Genomic DNA, 19,579 nt, shown 5'->3' with positions numbered 1-19,579 from the left:
GTGCCCAGTAGTGAGGTCAGTTAACTTTCTTTTAAGCAATGGAGCATTTTTACTCAAAGAATGAGACACTTTGAAGCCGAGAAAAAGTGACCAGCCCTAGATCTAGATCGAGACTTGTCAGGACTGTCAAAAGCCGAGACCCAGGAGTGTACATTTCAATTAAAATCTTCAGTCTCCTCTGCCATCCACTGATTTTCAATATGCTCCTGGGGCAACCGCTCCAGGTCCTTCCACACATTTGGGTGGTCTTCCAAATCTTCGTAGAGGGATCTCACGATGTCCAGTCTCCTGTAATCCTCAGGCTTGACTAGGCTTCGCACAACCTAGAGGCACTGCTCTTTCAGGGTGTACACTGGCAGTGTGATGTTTGCAAAAATAGGCTGTCCATCAACATTGAGAGACGGCACAAACAGCTCGGTTTGGTTAACTAGAAGCCCATCAGATATCCCAGCATCTCGGAAGAGCCAAAGATGACCCCGGCAGCTATGGATGCGGCGGCTCGTGCCGGCGGGCAGCCTCGGGTAGGGCTGCAGCTCGCCGTCGAAGTTGAGCCACACGGGCAGCACCACGCGCGGGCTGCGGTTGCAGATGACCTGGGACGGCTCGCGCGTGTTCACTGAGCGCAGCATCCGCCGCGGCCGCCCTGCCTCCATCTCCTGCTGGGAGCCGGGCTCCTCCGGGTGGGACTCTTCCGGGCCGGACTCCTCCGCGTCCGCCTTCTCCGCGCCGGCCTCGGACTCTTCCGCGTTCCCCGCCTTCCGGGGCATTACCTCCCGGAGCCTAAAACTCGGTAATTCAATATTTTGTCGGGTGTCAATGGTAACACTAAAGAAAACAAGCTATGTCTTTTGATTGGTTGATTAATCTTTATACACAGAATGACTTTCTAGACATATGGCCTCTAAAGGACAAGGTATTTCATTTTTAAATGTAATACCATTAGTTTCTGCTGAGAAAATTTTATAGGCAACTAGTTGAAGTTTACAGAGAGAATACCTTCAGTTAACCAAGTATAATAATATAGACAATGTATCAGTTACGCTGCAAGAGACTAGGAAACTATGAGATAATCAACTATTTAAAACATTTAACAAAGGCAGAAGAGTTAACAAATTTGAGACTATAGCAAAATTCATTTCAGTTAAATCATTTACACTATATGAAGTTCAGCAAATTATGTGGGTTAACTGAAAATAGTTAACTGAAGCTAACATAGCCCAATTCATTAAGTACTATGGTGATAAGGTACCTGAAATCAACCTGTAGATAATTATATGAAAGCTTTTTTGTTGTCATTTATCTTAAATAAGACTTTTTAAAGCCTCATATTGAAATGCTTGTAAGAAAAACACTTTTTTATGTGCAGGGAGAAGCTGGGAAACATGAGTAAGGGTAGGCACATGACGACTACAGAGCAGTGGACGTCCACAGCTATCAGAGCTGCTGTGCCCACTAGAAGACAAAGCGCCATTTTACCAGCCATGTCTCCGATGAGGCGGTCGCCTTCCTGTCCTCTGTATCCTTAAAATAAGCCTCCAGCATTTAAGATAACGTGAATGTGCCTTTGTTCCTTGCAGCTAAATAGGAGCCTGTCCAGACTGTTCTTAAAAAATCCAGACCCACCGTATACAGCATATTAAACCAAATAATTCAAGCATAAGAAACACCACATAAAAGGGGGTTATACAGCCTGAGACTTTGGCATTTACTTTAATTCAGGAAATTTTTTAAATGTGCAATGAAAATTACTACATAGTTGTTCAAAAGATAAATGAAAATGTGAGAAGTTAAGCACCCAGAGTCTTCTCAATGCCATTTTAAAAAGTAAGCATTCTTCAAACTGTAATTTAATTCAAGAATCTAGTGTAGGTTGGGAAGGCATTAATAACTCTTTATTTTCCTAGGTTCTTTATCTCAAAGCAAGAGTAATTTTCAGCCCATAGAGTTCATTTTTAAAGATACCTCAATTATATTTTTTTCCATATATACATGTGTGAATCTTCTTCTCATAACTGAAATAGGTTATTAGAAGAGGCTATATAGTGTACCTAATTCAACTTGATAAAAAACAGACGCTGTCAATTGAACCATGAGAGCTTTGTCTCCCATCAGTCTGAGGATCTGTATAAACACAAGCTTTCAATTATTACTCAAGAAAATCACCTCAAAAGCACATTAACCACTAATAATCACTTTCGTTTCCTTGACATCCAAGTACTTTTTAAAAGCTTACACTTTCCAGCTGTAATTATTTTGAAGTTTAGCATTCATATCTTTGCATTTTTAAAGCAATATGCAGTTCTTAATATTTTTGAAAAGTCAGTAAATGGTTCTGTATTATCTTGAATTTACAGCTGACAAAAGGATTTAGACAAAAAGAGATGAATTTCTCAAGGATACACAATGAATCAGTGACAGAACTAGGATAGAAATTTTTTACTTTCTAGCTTCTAGGTCAGAAAGCTACAAGTATTCAAACCATTTGGATAAAGTTTTTTTTTTTTTTTTTTTTAGAGAGAAATTTTTTTTTTTTAATTTTATTTATTTATTTATTTATTTATTTATTTATTTTTGGCTGTGCTGGGTCTTCGGTTCGTGCGAGGGCTTTCTCTAGTTGCGGCAAGTGGGGGCCACTCTTCATCGCGGTGCGGGGACCGCTCTTCATCGCGGTGCGCGGGCCTTTCACTATCGCGGCCCCTCCCGTTGCGGGGCACAGGCTCCAGTCGCGCAGGCTCAGCAGCCGTGGCTCACGGGCCCAGCTGCTCCGTGGCATGTGGGATCTTCCCAGACCAGGGCTCGAACCCGTGTCTCCTGCATTAGCAGGCAGATTCTCAACCACTGCGCCACCAGGGAAGCCCCTGGATAAAGTTTTTTAATGCATTTCCGTATCATATCAATCACTGTTCTGGAAATCCCTGTAGAAGACAAAAGTCTTTGCCTAAAAGTTGGTTCAGTACCTCCTCTGGCAGTACAAAATAATTTGCAGATGGTACAACTGTATCTGTTTCAGGGAACAAGCACTTTAACAGGCTGTTAAGGAGACTGGGAATGTTTCCTCACATTAAATACATCCACTCACAGTTAGGAAACCTTTGAGGCATTAAGAGAAAGGGGTTATAAACCCAGACGGGATCTTAGATGAGCTTACAACCACGTAAACTCATAACGGTACCAGAAAACAAAGACAACGCGCTATGATTTCTTATAGAGAAGTGCACATTTCCAGGGTAGTTTTCTTCTGAAGAAATAAACTATAATAAATTATTTTATTTTCCAAGTGAAAAATATTCCCCTAATAAGCATCCATACAAGCTCCATTTTCTTTATGGTTAAACTTCTTTTATTTATTGTTTGGTTTTTTTTTAGATACCCCAAGTAAACCTGGTATCTAACACTAAAACTACTATATGACAGTTTTCTACTCTGAACAATACTTTCATATATTAAGATTTCTGAAAGTAAAGTGGTATGGTTTTAAAATGTAGCTTGTGTTTATGAACACTGCCACAACCCCTCTTCTCCCACAAAACGTTAATTTCGTAAATATTTAATATTAAAATCATGTATTTACCACTTGGTGCCATTTTATTATAATCAAGTTGACAATACAAACAGCTTACTTTAATAGGTAACCAGTATTTGGCCACCATATTTTAATTCTGAAAACCCACTGTTAAACACAAATATTCTCTATTTGAACTCCGCCCAGTAAGCTTCAATTTCACATCTAAAGCAAATCTATCCAGTGCTTCACACCCTATTTTCAAAATATATTCATGAAAAATTTGCTATCAGCTAAAGCACTACATTGTCAGATGTAACCATATAGCAAGTCACATCAGCTTTATTCAATTTTGTTACTTTTTGTCTATCTTTCTACATTTTCTGCTCTTAAGATTCTGGCTGTATTCAACTGTCAACAATTACAAAGACTGATAACCAGTGTAATGGAGGGTCCCTTGCAAAATACTGTTAGTAGGAATGTAAATTGGCAGGCTTTTTGGAGTTCAATTTGGCAGTAATTAACAAAATTTTATATATACACAGCGTTTAACAAACTTATGTGTAGATTAGGTTTATCCAACAGAAATACCAACCTGAGTGAGACAAGATATACACACAAAGATCAATGCAGCATTGTTTGAAATAGTGAAAAATGAAATGAAACTGTGCAGAAGTTAACAGAGCAGGCCTGAGACTGCTGTCCTAAAAAGGCTTTCTTTGCAAGGTTGGTCCTAGGCAAGAGTCTGAGAACTTGACAAGTAAACAGTTCTCCACACTGATATAAAGCCTTCCCTAAAGACCCACACCTGGGTAAATGAAGGCATCATGGAACTGAGGTACTACATAACCCAGACTGCCCCGCACCTGAGGCTCAACTGGTTTCAAATAAACTTTCCTTACTGTTTAAGCCATTTTGAAGTGGGGTTTTACTTCTTGCAGCCAGTCTGGATTTCCATCTCTGTTGGCTTACAAAAAACGACTCTGTAATTATAGGCCAGAGCCCTGTATCTGTACCCCAGATGCATTACTAACTCTGTGAATGTGGACAAGGCACTTACCATCTGGAGGTACAGTTTCTTCACTGTACAAGTGAAATGATACCTTTTAAAAGTACTGTTGTGAAAAAATAAGAGGGCAACTCACTGTGTTAGTTGTACAATGTCTGTAAACTTTAATGTTTATACAAATCCTAGCAAATAAGCTGGTATGCAAGTGGCCAATAATGGATCCCAACGTTAGAATATTTAAACCCCAATGTTAGAATATTTAAACCCCAGAAGATCTGCCCAATATCCACATCATGAAAACTGCCCTATCTGTTACCAGAAACATCTGAAGTCAAGGAAAACAAGGGAAACAGTCAAGGGAAACAATTTTGTTTCACGGCTAATGTGACAGCACAGATTCTAATAAGTGAAAGTTTTCTCTGGGCTAGTGTTAGTATTTTGATTTTAAAAGATTACACACGTTTTCACTCACGGGGTATTTGTAGAATTCCTGAATATACCACACTGGAAAACAACATGGAGTTTAATCAATTTTAAGACAGGCTGAGCCAGCCACATGATGTGAGATGGTCTGCTATCGGCAGCAATTCAAACTCCATGGCTAAAGCAATCTCCGTTTAAATCTCTCAAATGAGAAATTAACAGAGAGGCACAGTCATGAAGCTATAGAATTTTTTTCTTTAAGTACCAACTTTCTGTACCAGACACATTCTGAAATTTATATTACTACTCTTAAAGGTTTTATTAGAAATAATCAGTATTTAAATGTTGTACCTAAACAACGTATTGAGTAATCATATTGTATGTATAGATGGACAAATACATACATATATCTATACCTACACAAACATACATGTATACATACAGACATGTTAGGCCAAAGAGAGCTTTAAAACAAGCACAAAAGAATACTTAATTGATTACAGAAGTAGAAACTGAGCTTCCTAAGTTATCAATCACATAAGTTACTGACCATATAAGTTTCAAATATTAAAAAAATAAAGCAAACAAGGCAAAAACTTTATTGCACTTAACAACGTAATATATAAAATAGTTAATATACATCATAAACAAACATTACCAAACTAGATATAATTAGCCATTTACATATAATAAACATTAATATTTCAAGAAAAAAGATTTTAAATAGAATAGTTAACACTTCCAGAACTGTACTAAGATAGTATAATAGCACAAAAAAGTTGTAGGAAATAGCAATAATCTGCAAATAACAGAATTATTTCTATTATATTCTAAATCCAAATTTTATCATTTATGCATATTTCACAAAAGATGTTAAAATTAAATTTTAGAATAATACTCTAATTTTTTTGTACTTTTATTCTAGAACTATATTAAAGTATTGACATTTCAAAGAAATACCTACAGCTTCCCAGAAGAATTATTTTTAATATTGGCAGTCTTCCTGTTCAATACACAAAATATGAATCTTTTCTTCTGTCAGAAAGCTCAAAATTAAGTACTCTACACCAGGCTCTTTGTTCTGTGTTTTCTTCTCCTCTTGGGTGCAGTGAACTCTAAAGACAAAAAATTAAGAAGCCTGTCAGGTCTAAAGAATATAATACTTAATTGATAACACACAATTAAACTATATAGGTTGGCATAATAGTAAGAATGCCTTCACAGCAAAGATACAAGAAATCTTAAACCTGACATATACATGATTTTTATCCTTCAAAATGATACTGCAGTTGTAAACTTACTACTGGAGATCCTAATCATCCTAAATGCTACTTGATAATAAGCTACTCTGAGGTTGTTTCATATGGGTATGCCCTCTCTATAGTTAGCATGGGCCCAGTATGCCAGATCTGAAAGGTATCTGGGCCAGTGCTAAGAGAAAGTGACTAAGATTTCAATTGCTTTCCAATTAAACCTGAAAATGTAACCCAAAACAGCAGTACCATACATCTTTTTGGCTACCATGGCAGATGCCATGACCAACACTCAGGTAAGTGTCCATCTAGAAACAGCTGTGAACCTGAAAGTTACTGATCATTAAAAACAAAGCAAATAACAGAAGACACAAAAACATGAAAATTATGGAAGATGTAAAAGAAAGGACTATTCCCCACCAATGAAAACTGAAAGGAGAGTGACAGGAAAAGGAAGGAGAAAAGACAAAGAAAAAATTAAGAGGAAAAAGAAAATAGATTCCTGGAAAGAAGCGGCAGCAGGCCAAGAGAATCATGTCCAGAGTAAAGCAAGTCAGAGGCCTGGAGGAGACTTCTTCTAAGAAGATGACACTGATAAAATGCCTAATGTGCTCGAGTGTTTCAAGGGGAGATTCATACACTGAGGAGGAGTTTGGGGGTAAATTAGTGATAAATACATAAAGAAACAAATTAATAAGGCAAAAAAATTAGTAACTCTTTAAGGCAAACAATAAGTGTTTCGATTAAGGGAGAATCATAGTATATATCACATGGCCCTGCTGCTAATAATGTTTTGTAAAATGCTGAATACTGATATAACTAAAATAATAACCATATTGAGAGGGTGGGTGATAAGAAGTATCATGTGTTTGGATTGGGAGGTTAAGAATACATAAAATTATTATATTGTAACATCTTTGTACGGTGACAGACATAACTAGACCTGTCATGGTGATCTTTTTGTAATGTATAGAAATATCATATCACTCAGTTGTGCACCTGGAACTAACATAGTGATGTAGGTGAACTATACTTCAAATAAGAAAAAAAAGAATATATTAAGGAGAACTAAATCCTTGCCTCCCTCGATAGATAATTCATAGAACTGAAACATGAATAAGTGACAATATAAACATGTTATTTAGAAACATGGAGATCAATACCAAAATAATTATGAAAGAGTTGTCTCTAGGGAATAAAAAATGGGAGTCAGAGTCAGAAGTCTGTGGTTTCTTATAATGAGTATTATAAAACTGTTAATTGTTAAATTATGTGCTTATGTAATTATGATTTAATAAAAACCAAATTTTTAAAACTCACAAGCTGATAGATTTTAGAATGGGACTGGTCAGGCAGCCATAAAGGTATACATGTGTTTGATTGTTTACTCACAATAAAAGGTACCAGACAAAACTAGAAAGCAACTACAGTCTGAAACTCACAAGATTATAAAGGACCATTTTATGCCGACATAAGCAAATCACAGAAGCAACTCAGATTTCTGAAGGAACAAATACTCTCTTTTAATTGTCTTTGTCTTCTATATGTTTCCATAGCACCCTGTTTCTCTTTACTATAAGGTACTGTGTTGTTTTTCTGCACACTAAACTGTAAGGTCCTCTGGGGCACAGACTGATCTGATTCATTAAACAGTAGTTACTTAGGTCCACTATGAGCCACTCACTGTGCTCAGATCTACACTCACTGTGATCAAAATAAGATGGTTCTTAAACTCTTCTACGATATATCTTTATATTCCCATACCTACCTAAGCACTTGAAACAAAATAGGCACTCAATAAATGCTTGCTGAATGAATATAGCGCCAAAATGAAAAAAAAGTCATTAGGCAGATTCTTAATATACATTATGTTCATTATCATTGATGGATTACCAATTATCAAGCCTAGTCTGCTATGTATAACTTATTCTGTACATTACTGTAATTATTACTAGAGATAATAATTATTTAAACTATTGTTTAACAAATACTGCAAATTAAGATCACAGCAATGCAAAAAGATATAGCTATTTTAATTCATGTTGTGCAATTTACCACTTAGTTACAATCATCTCATAGGTGAAAATTTTACATTTACTAGAATTTGAAAGTAAGTATTTTTTAACAATAAAATCTTTAAAAAGTTATATCCAGAAATCCACATTTTGTGACCTTTGCCCTTTGTTAGAAATACACTTCAGACACCATCACAATTATGGATATTCATTTACCAATAACGACATTTTCCCTATCCTTCACCTCTCACCTGGACCGACCCCTGCCTCTCTATATCCATTCATTTACTGTATTATCACTTACTTTTAAGTGTCATGATTAACGGTCTGATTAACGCTAAAATTCTCCAATGTACCAAAGTTAAAGCATCACAGGAACACACAGCCAACCGTCACGCTCTTCAAGGGTTCTAAACCTTGATGCTCTGCAAGTAGTTTGATAAAATTTCATCTGTACCTGTTTCACTAAAACTTTCATTCTCCTCTTCCTCTTCTGTAATTACAGGCATACTCAGACTTAAAGATTTATCTTCCTTATGTACATTTTGCATGTCACCTGGAAATAGTTGAAAAAATGATTTTATATGAAAACAAAGAATGGTAATCTTTGAGAAAAAATTTTATACAAATAATGACATTATTATAATAACAAAAATTAGATATTTAAACTAAAAGCTAAAATTGTAATGGTAAACAGAAATATGCATATAAAACTACCTATCTTTTTTAAAAGTGTTAATAAATTTATAATATATTTATACCTATGTTTTGAAAACAGTCTCTAATCCTTCCATTAAAGTAAAGAAAATAGAGGAAAAGGGAAGAAACAAAATTAACCAAACACAGATATATTATTCAATCTTTATCACACACAGCACAGGTTATATCTGCAGACATCAGGGAATAATCATGTGTATTACTTCAATTTTATTAATTAATCACCAATGTAATTCTAAAGTTAATAGCCTTGGTTTTTTTTTTTAAAGACTGATATGGATTTAATGACAAATATTCCATATTGGTTGCTGAACACCAGAATGCTGTCCAAGGAACCATCATTAAATAAAACAACCTGAAAATAAGGCAATTCTCACATACACAAGTGCACACACACACACACACACACAAAACCTGTTACTTTTAGGATCATTAAATTATTCACTATTTTAACAAACAGCTGTAAAATCACATTACAGTGAAGGAAAATGTGCACAAACTTCAGAAACACAGTTCAGATTGTCTATGAACACAGGTTCTTAATTTGTACTTTTTCACATATGTACAGCCTCCTGATCTTGAAGAGGCCACGTAATAGCCTTGTTTTTGAATGCAGACACACTTTCTTGTATCACCACATATGCTCTACAAGATATATTTCTCTTAGTCATAATTTGCCAGTAACTTTCCATTTTCCAAAACATTGGAGGTTTTCTACATCAACTTTCTGTTGCTTGAAGAAATATCCTAATCAAATTATCAAACCCCGTTGTCCTATCAGGTCTCACTGAGCACATAACTTCCTTGTCCCAGTAGCAACCGCCCCCCACAGTCACTCTTTGTTCCTTATGCTTCTCCACAACACTTACACCACCTCATATCTTAATATATAATACATAGTAAATGTAAGCTTCACAAGGATAGACTCTGGTTTGTTTAGGCTGATGTATCCCCAGTACTTAGAAAAGTGCCTGCCATATACTAGAGCCTCAGTAAACTATAAATCATCACATATGGATTCAACTATCTTATAACACAGTATTTCACAGAGTATATATGTTAATAAGTACCTGCCAGCACAGGAGACAAGAAATTAAATGAAGATGAGTTTAAGCTTTCTGCTCTGAACACATGTATTCTGGGATCTTAATGGGATGCAGATTTTATGGAATGAATAGATTGCTCTAGACGCAGTTGAGTAAACTGTAACAATAAGCTTCCATTTTAAATGCAATTCAAACTTAATAAAATAATACCAATTTCCCATTAAGTTATTAAAATAGAATTTTACCTTTACTTGGAAGTCCTAAGTATTAGATACAATAATTTTTTTACATGATTTTTAAGATGATAGATAATCTTTTAGGAAATCTATTTCCATATCTAATCACATTTTTGGCAATGGAGGGGGGTGGATTTTGAACCTATAAAATTTTTCAGTTGTTCACAAGATTATAATCAGTACAATCTACCTCAAATTACTAATATTGTTCTTTATAATCTTGTACCATGGCCATCCATATCAACTATTAATGATTTTTTTAAATCCACATTTACAACCTAACAGAATCTATCCAACAATGTCAAGGGAAGGATTTCTGAGTTAAAAACTGTCACTGTGAAAAAAAAACCTTCATCTAGTCACATGATGATTAACTACATTTTGAGATATATTTCTACATTAAATGAGTAAGTTTAAAAAAGAAAATCAATGTTCTCTAAAAGCTCTGAAAAACAAAATACAATGCTTCACCCACTTATCATGCAGCCAGGAACCAAGAAGTGAACACACAACTTCAGGATGTTTATCTCAAAGTCCACATATTAAATAAAGGCTCATGAACTTCACAGATATGTTCCTCAGGCCTTTATCCAGAACCTAATTACATTTATTTATGTATGAATAATGGCAAACCTGTTTCTTAAAACCAGTACAGTTAAGAAGCAGCAAAAATAAATTACATTTATTTATGTAGGCATAATGGCAAACCCATTTCTTAAAACCAGTACAGTTAAGAAGCAGCAAAAAAGGGAAAAAAATTGCTACAAGCCTGCATACTGAGAACAGAATGAAGACACCTACCACAACAAATGTGACAGAAAAACATAAGAACTGACAAAGTCCTGCAGCACAAAGCCGTAAGTATAAAGGTCAACTGCCCCACACACTTAAGCTATTTGATAGGACCATTATATTACAAAACCCAGTAAAATAACATGCTAATGATGATAACCTTGAATCATAAAGAGAAAACTAAATTATGTTCAGGATATATTGTTCTAGAAAATAGGAGAGCATAAAATACATGTAAAAAATAATAAATGCACATTGTAGAAAACAAGAAACATACAGAGAAGAATGTAGTATGTTTTAGAAAGATATCAACCAGAATAATTAACCGTTTAAAAAGTAAATTTTGACATTTAAATGATTAACTTCAGTTATCCACACAACTAATTCCTCAGAGGCTGTCAGGTCGATAGTTTTACTCTGCTCGAAGCTAATCATGTGGAATGCAATGATAAGTAATAGACAATTGCTCAACCTCAATACATACAATTATAGGACATGCAGCTAGAATACAACAATTACTTAAGTGAGTGTCTAACTGGAGCTCCAGATCCACATTTCCAATAACCTGAGAGACAGCAAATATGGCAGTTAAAGATTCAGACTTGGATTCAAACAGACTGCCATTCAAGTCTCAGCTCTATTTATTAGTTAGGTGACCTTGGACGTGTGAAAAGAGTTTGGCAGATAATAAGCGTTACATAAATAATAGTTGTTATCATCTTCACCATCATGTATCACCGTTACTATTACTGATGTTCTTCCAGAAGCATGCATGTTATGTTCTAGGAATGGTGAACAGGTATAGCTGAAGCTTAAATAATACAAACTTGGGTAAATCCTATCAATATACTTGAGCACCTATTTATGTGCTAGACAGCTGTTACAGAAATTGAGCCTAAAAAGGCAGATTGGGGCAAATTCTTCCCCCAAATGAAATCGTCATTCTGTGATCCTTATTCTGTTAATGTCACAACATCCCCCAGTTGCTTAGGCATTAAGCATCCTTGTCTCATCCCTCTCCACCAGCCTAAATATTTGGTTACCTGTAGATATCCATTGGCTTTCCTGTTAATCTGCTTGTCTAATTCCTACAGCCACCTGGCCAGATCCCCATTACTCCTTAACAGCCTTTTATTTAGTGTTCCTATTTTCAGTTTGTTCCCACCTACCTTCCATACTACTCCCAGATTGATTTTCTTCAAAGAAAACTGGTCATACCATTTGCTTGCTCAGAAGTCTCACATGACTCCCCTCTGCTTACTGAATGAAGTCCAAACTTCTTGGTTCCACATTTAAGGCCTGGTCACAATATAATCCTCAACATATCTTTCCACGTTGACAGTAACTCTTCAACACATCCTTTACGCTCTAGGCAAAACGGGCCCCTCACACGCTATACTTCCAACTACCTTGCCTCTTTTCATGCCAATCCCTCTACTTGCCTTAGTCTAAGGAATTATTGTTACATTTGTTTGTTTTTTAATCTTTGGATTTTTCCTGATTATAAAACATATGGTTATCACATAAAAGTCAAACACAGAAATTTATGGACTTAGAAATTTCCCATCCCTGAGAATTAATCATTGTTATATGCTTCTAGATTTCTTCAATGATATATATTGTACTTCTGTCTACATTTTTTTAATTGAAGTATAGTTGACTTACAGTGTTATGGTGTACAGCAAAGTGATTCAGTTTATTTATATATATATATATATACACACACACACACACACTCACACATATATACATACACACATATATACATATACATATATATACACACATATTGTTCTTTTTCAGATTCTTTTCCGTTAGTTTACTACAAGATACTGAATATATTTCCCTGTGCTATACAGCAGGACCTTGTGGTTTATTTTATATTATAGTAGTTTTGTGTCTACATATATATTTATTAACAAATGAATCATACTCTTCTTTAAAAAAACATTTTCACTAAGCAATGTATCAACATATTCTGGACATATTTTCATATCAGTATATATAGAACTTTCTCCAGCTTTTTAATAACTGTAAAATATTCCTTTATATGGATTTTTCAACGTTAAACATTTTTTCAATGTTAAACATTTGAGTTGTTAACAGTCTTTGTCAATAATCCTGCAATGAATGTCCTGTGTGTTTTTGTCACTTGTAAAGGATAAATTCCTAGAAACTGAATTGCTAAGTTAGAAGGCATGTACATTTAAAACTGATTAAAATCAACTGACAGATGATTTCAAATTGCTCTCTAAAAAGGATGTGCTAATTCACTCTCCCACTTAAATTCAGATTTTACCTCCTCACACTTTCACTATCAATGGGTATTCCAGTTATCTTTAATCTTTGCCAATATAACAAATTACATGAAAATCATGTTTTAATTTATATTTCTTTCATTATTAATGAAATTAAATATCTCTTCATATGCATGGTAACCACATTTTGTTCATGAATTGCCTGTTCATGTCCTAAGCCCATTTTTCTAAAGGGTGGTGGTCCTTTTCTTGCTAATTTATAACAGCTCTCCTAAAATTAAAAAGTTTAGCATTATCTTATGTGCTGCAAATGGTTTTACAAGATCTTTTGCATTTTATGGAATATAAGACACCTATTTTTGAAAAAACTATGAAATCAAAAATACTTTTCTACTTTGAGGAAATGAACTTTTAATTAAAGAGAAACTTTTTAGTAAGCACTTGAATCTTTATTAAGGTGCAGAAAAACAAATTACCTCTGCTTCAGAGGAGCTACAAAGCTGGTTAGCTGGAATAGTTGAGTTACAATTAAGGATCTAATTCAGATCATATTTTAGTGTACTTTCTTTCTCATGGGTTAAACCCTCCCTAATACACCTAGGTAAATTCAATAACAAACCTCAGCCATCCTTAAAAGTTAATTTCAGAGTTTATGAAAATGTTTTCGGTAACTACATTAAGTAAAAAATTATGGCTAGTGAAAGAAGTGATATTTCATAAGTTACATGTGTCAAACATTTCAGATGAAAAGGAACTATCATTTAAGTTCTTTCCTAGCTTGCATTTGGCTCCTCCTTTCCAACCGCATAAAAAAAACTGTTTTCCGGACATTTAAGAAAGCAGCTTGACCAACTTACCTCTCAGCTGCACTTGTAAGAAATAAGGTTGATAATTAATAAGAAATGCTTGTGCAGGTTTCTAAACCTAAGTATCTTTGATACCTTAGAAAAAACATTCTAATCTACCAGAAGTTACTTTTTTAAGTATAATCAAACTAATCAATCTTTTCCTCATGTCCTCTGTTTTGGTTTGGTTTTGGATGAATTAATATATAACTACCATTTTTAATGCAGTACAGAGCTAGGAGTTTGGATAAATGCATAGTTGTGCAAGCACCACTGTAATCAAAATATTGAATATAGAACAATTCCATCACACCAAAAATTTCCCTTGTGCCCTCAACACCTCCCTCCACCCCCAGTTCCTAGCAACCAGTGATCTTTTTTATGTCTCTGTAGATTCACCTTTTCCAGAATGTCTTGTAAATGGAATCATATCGTTTATAGCCTTTTTTGTCTCACTTCTGTCACTTAGCACAGTGCACTGAGATTCATCCATGTTATTACATGTATCAGTAGTGCCTTATTCCTGAGTAGTATTGCACTGATGGTTATACCATGGTTTGTTATACAATGACCAGCTGAAGATATTTAGGCTGATTGCAATTTTTCACAATTATGAATAAAACTGCTATAAACTTTTGCATAGAAATTTTTGTGTGAATATAAGTTTTCATCTCTCTTGAGTAAATACCAAGGAGTAGGACTGCTGTGTTATTTGGTAAGTATATGTTTAACTTTATTAGAAACTGCCAGTTTTCCAGAGTGACTATACCTTTCTGTATTCCCACCAGAAATGTACGAAGGTTCCACTTGGACCTAAAACATTTACTATCTGGCCCTTTACAGAAAGTTTGCTGACTCCCTACATCTGGAGGATATTTTTTTAAATCAAGAATGGATGCTGGATTTTATCAAATGTGTTCTTGGGTAACTATTAAAATGAATTCACATTTTCCCCTTTAACCTATTTATATGGCAAATTATATTGATAGATTCCTAACTGCACCATCCCTGCATCTCAGAATGAATGTACGCAGTCAAGTTGTTTTGTATCTGAGATTCTTTTGATACATAAAACTTAGAATTTTTTCATTAATACTTATAAGTGAGATTAGTCTAACAGTTCTCTTCACAATATCTGCTAGCTCTGTAAAGAAAACTAAAAACATTCTCCTTCTGAAGTATTTCTTGATTATCCTTAACAAATGTGGTATCTCCTCCTCTGAATTCTCAATGCACTTCAAGCGTTAAGTTACGGAACTGATCATATCTGGACTGTATTAAAGGTACTTAACTTTAATTCTCCCTCCGCTGCCTCAATATAGGAAAAAAATATGCTACAAGGCTATAACATATCTTCATATACTGCTACAGTGGCTCTGTGTTTCTTATATTAGGCACTAAATATTCACTATGTTTCTAATGCTCCTTTTTTTCCCCCTGAGCCTGCTAATCAGATTCCAACTTTATGTATGGTGAACATATACTATTTGTGCAATGCTTAAAAATTAAACTTTTTGAGTATATAGTCATTTTTTTAAAAAACCAAATACCAAAGGTAATTTTATAGATAAACTATTTCAAGAGAAAAGCAGGTACAGCTTAGCTAGTGAAGCGAATGGAAAATACGGTTTACAGAATGTATTACTTATCATGCCTTATTCTACACATAAGTTTGATTCACACACAAAAATTACTAATAAAGTATGCTCTGGATAATTCTGGATTGATTCTATAACTATCTAACTATATCACTTTGAACAACTTATTTAATCTGTATGGGCCTAAATTTTATCATCTATGAAATGATGAATTTGATGACTCCTAGAGTCCCTTTCAGTAGTAAGATTCCAAGAATCTAAGATAATTTATTTTTAATATTAAATCTCACAAGGTTTTTAAACAAGTAATCCTTTTTAATAAAGACAACATGGTGAGAGGAGGTTGTAAATAAGACCTGTTTTCCCTTTTTAAGTCTCAAAAAGTTACCTCTGTTTCTGGAAGACATCTTCCTTCCTGCTGGTTTCAATGTCTCTTTGTTTCTTCTTTTCCTAGTTGCTTTGGTTTGTCCTTGACTAGATGCAGAATCAGAGTCAGACGAATCAAGTTTGATCTGACGATGCCTTCTTGACTTGGATGCCTAAATAGATGCAAATCCAATTAATTACAATGAATCGCAAAATGAACCCAACTGACAGGTGATTTAGGGAACAACAAAACAGACAATCAAAGATGAGGAAAGATTCACAGAAATACTTGTCATAAAGTATTTTACCATGATACTCGCTTGGTTAATACCTGTTACCTGTATATACTCTTTTAGCTTTACAACAGGAAGAGTTCCCTGCAGCTGTCATCCTCATCTGCTCAAACGGGGTTAAAATATCCTCGTTGGGTTAAACTGTTGCAGTTGCATGGCTGGGAAATGGAGGTGTAAAGGACAAGTACTGCCATTTTACTGCCTGATAACCTATTCTCCTTTTCTTCTAACATTTTATTTTCCTTAGTTAGCACCATGTATTTCAAGTGGAACTACTTTATGCCTGGCTCTACGTATGGCCATGTGGCCCCGATCTAGTCAAAATGAGTTTCACATTCCCAGGGCCACCATGATTTGTTCAGGGGTGGGTGTGTGATCTGTGTCATAGCTGATATAACTCAATTTTAGAATTTTGTTTAACTATTAGAAAGGAAAATTCTCTCTTTCCACTGAACCTAAAGCTGGGAATATGCAAGGCTGGAGCTGTCACGAATTGCACTTGAAGGTGATGAAAGCAACATAAGAGGTGAGAAACGGAGGGACAGTCCAAGGACTTTTTAGTTACATCAGTCAATAAATTCCCTTATTTGCTTAAGCAGAGCCCTGACTACAGGAGTTTTCAGTGAATGTCATATATGTGGTGCAGGTATTAACAACAGTTTAAAAGATACCATGCACTGTATGTTAATTATACCTCAATAATTAAAAAAACTACAACTATGCAATAACACCCTCTTATAACAATTTATGGGGATTATAATTTAATTGTTTAATAATTTTTTAAAGTATTTCATAATGTCTTAAGAAATACATTAAACAACAATTAGCCTATATAATATGGAAATAGTTCTGGTTTAAAAGAATTTGGAATAATTAATTTATTGTCCTTGATGCTTTCATTCAACAATATTTTGTGCTCAATTTACTGTAGTACTGCAAATATATAACACTTAACTAATCTATAGTCACTTCTAATTTTTTCATTTATTCCTTTTTATTTCTACAACCAGAGAATGATAGTAGTTTCCCACAGAATAAAGTCATTTTTAGATTCATAAAAAAAAAAAAAAACAGAAAAAAATATGAGTTTATTGGTGCTCCTTCCTGAAACCCCACTAAAATGAAAGGAAAGGAATAAAAATGAATAAACTCACAAAATGGAGATAATAGGGAACAATGAAGCTGTAAACAAAACAACAAAATTTTGAAGTGTAAAAGTGATGGCTGACTTAGAATGAAGAAAGCTGAAACCTAATTGCCTGTATTGAGGAAGTTACTACAAGGAAAGCTGGTCCAAATGGATCAGGAATTTGGGGTCATCAGAAGTGGGACTAAAAAAATGGGTAGATATATGAAAAATCTACATAGGGAATAGTATCCCATTTAGCAGCCTCAAAGTTGAACAACTGACCTCTTCCTATAGAAAACAGGAGGTTTGCTCTCTGGAGAGGCTAAATCAGAGAAGCTGAAGGCTTGAGGAAACCAGTATAGCTAAGGAAGGGGATAAAGCCTCTTACTAGAAATAGGTGGGTTGAGTGAAGCCTCCAGAAGGAACAGTGAGCCTGCTGGCAGAGTCTCTGTAGGCACCCAAAACATTGGCAGCTGGGCTTATTTACCACTTTCCTCCCCCAGGCAAGGGAATGGAAGCCTGCTCTCTGGTAAAAATGACTACATCCAAGAAAAGCATGGAGGCTAAAAAGCTGTTATCTCCACATGACCACTCTTAATGATCTGAGGATCTTCAAACGTTTGAAAAAAGCCAACAAAATGAATGACAGAGAACGGAATAAACAAAAATAAAAACTCTGGGGAAAAAGGAGGAAACTTCAAAAAACTAATTAACATCCTCAAGCAGATAAGCATATTGCATCCAGAAAAACAAAAAGATAAGGAATACATTTTTTAAGTAAGAAAAGATTCAGAGAACAAGAAAAAAAATCTTAGTAATCAAAAAATGTCAGCAGAAATAATAAAAATTCAATATAATGGTTCAGAAGATAAAGTTTAAGAAATCTCTCTGAAAATAGATAAAAACAGAAAAGAAAAATACGAAAATAAAAAGAGCAAAAATGCAGCAAAGAATTCGATCAAAGAAACAATACAAAAATCCCCCAGAACTGAAGGCTATCGGATCAAAAGGATGTCCACCATGCGAGCCAAGGACAATGATGGAAAAGAGACCTACACCAAGGTACATTATCATGAAACTCCAGAGCTCCAGGGATAAAGAGAAAATCCTAAAACCTTCCATGATCAGGAATACTAGAAGCTGGAAGACAGTAAAGAACAATGGCATCAAAATTCCAGGTAAATACCAGAAGAAATAAAAGAGAAAAAGGTGAAGATGGTTGCCTCTTGAGATCAGAAGTACAGGGGCAGGAAGTGGTAGAGCAGGAGACTGCTGGATTATATAAACTTTACAGTATTATCAGTTAAAACTATGCACAAGTGTTACTTTGATGAAAAAATTAAAATGTGACTAAAAAAGCATCACATAAATTTCTAAATTACCTTATTTAAGAAATAACTTACCTGAACAAAAACTGAAAAGGCCTTTGATTTTATTTTCGCTAATGATTCTGCCCTTTCACTTCTCTGGAAGTAAAAATAAACAGGAAAGGGAAAAAGTTAAAACACACAAACATTGAGCGAAATTATGAATTCCCAAGTATTTTTTTATCAGAAATAAGATTTGAGACAGAAGGTAGGGTAAAAGGAACGAACATTTATTGGACATATATTAAGTAAAGGCATATAAACATGCACTACTTTCTAACAGGTGCCATGAAAACATCCCCATGGCTGTGGATTGTTTTCATTCAGGATTTAAGGAGGATATGAATGAAATTCCTGGTGACCAGGCCATTCCCTCCTCATCTTCCTATGCCCAAAGATGGCTCCTTGCCTCATCCACTAAGATGGATGAAAACTCTGGAGACAGAAAGCAGTAAATAGTAGCTTGTGCTCCACACTGGCTGAAAGGCTGAAAAGACATAGTATTACAAAAGCCTTACTCTGCCCCTGTCAGGACTGAGGACACCTTCCACCACCATCCTTCCCTCTCCCTGCTGAAAACTGTGAACATCCCACTCCCAACCTATAACCGATGTGGTCTTTCACAAGGTTTCCAGCAGAGAACAGGCTAGCCCTTCATAGAACCCATGTTACAGAATTTTCTGAGATATGTATTAGAATACTGACCATGGGACATTATGGTTAATATATA

General features: G+C 35.0%; 1 protein-coding gene and 1 pseudogene across 3 annotated transcripts in view; both read right to left on the bottom strand.

Moving 5' to 3' along the window:
- Window positions 1-155: 155 nt before the first annotated feature.
- LOC103009103 (von Hippel-Lindau disease tumor suppressor-like) lies at window positions 156-767 on the bottom strand (annotated as a pseudogene).
- A 4,743-nt stretch (window positions 768-5,510) lies between these two features.
- Window positions 5,511-19,579, bottom strand: part of SNAPC1 (small nuclear RNA activating complex polypeptide 1) — a 35,619-nt gene continuing 21,550 nt past the window's right edge. For all 3 annotated transcript variants that reach the window (XM_007192961.3, XM_057542133.1, XM_007192960.3), the window contains 4 exons: window positions 18,886-18,948; window positions 16,083-16,233; window positions 8,660-8,758; window positions 5,511-6,049 (listed from right to left, as the gene is read on the bottom strand). In XM_007192961.3, the coding sequence (XP_007193023.1) occupies window positions 5,997-6,049; window positions 8,660-8,758; window positions 16,083-16,233; window positions 18,886-18,948 (366 nt within the window). In that variant the 3' untranslated portion in view covers window positions 5,511-5,996. The remainder of the gene's footprint in view (window positions 6,050-8,659; window positions 8,759-16,082; window positions 16,234-18,885; window positions 18,949-19,579) is intronic.

Source organism: Balaenoptera acutorostrata, chromosome 3 (genome assembly GCF_949987535.1).
Source record: "Balaenoptera acutorostrata chromosome 3, mBalAcu1.1, whole genome shotgun sequence".
Taxonomy (NCBI): domain Eukaryota; kingdom Metazoa; phylum Chordata; class Mammalia; order Artiodactyla; family Balaenopteridae; genus Balaenoptera; species Balaenoptera acutorostrata.
Note: the sequence above shows the minus strand (reverse complement) of the source record. Positions and strands in the feature narration are given on the sequence as shown.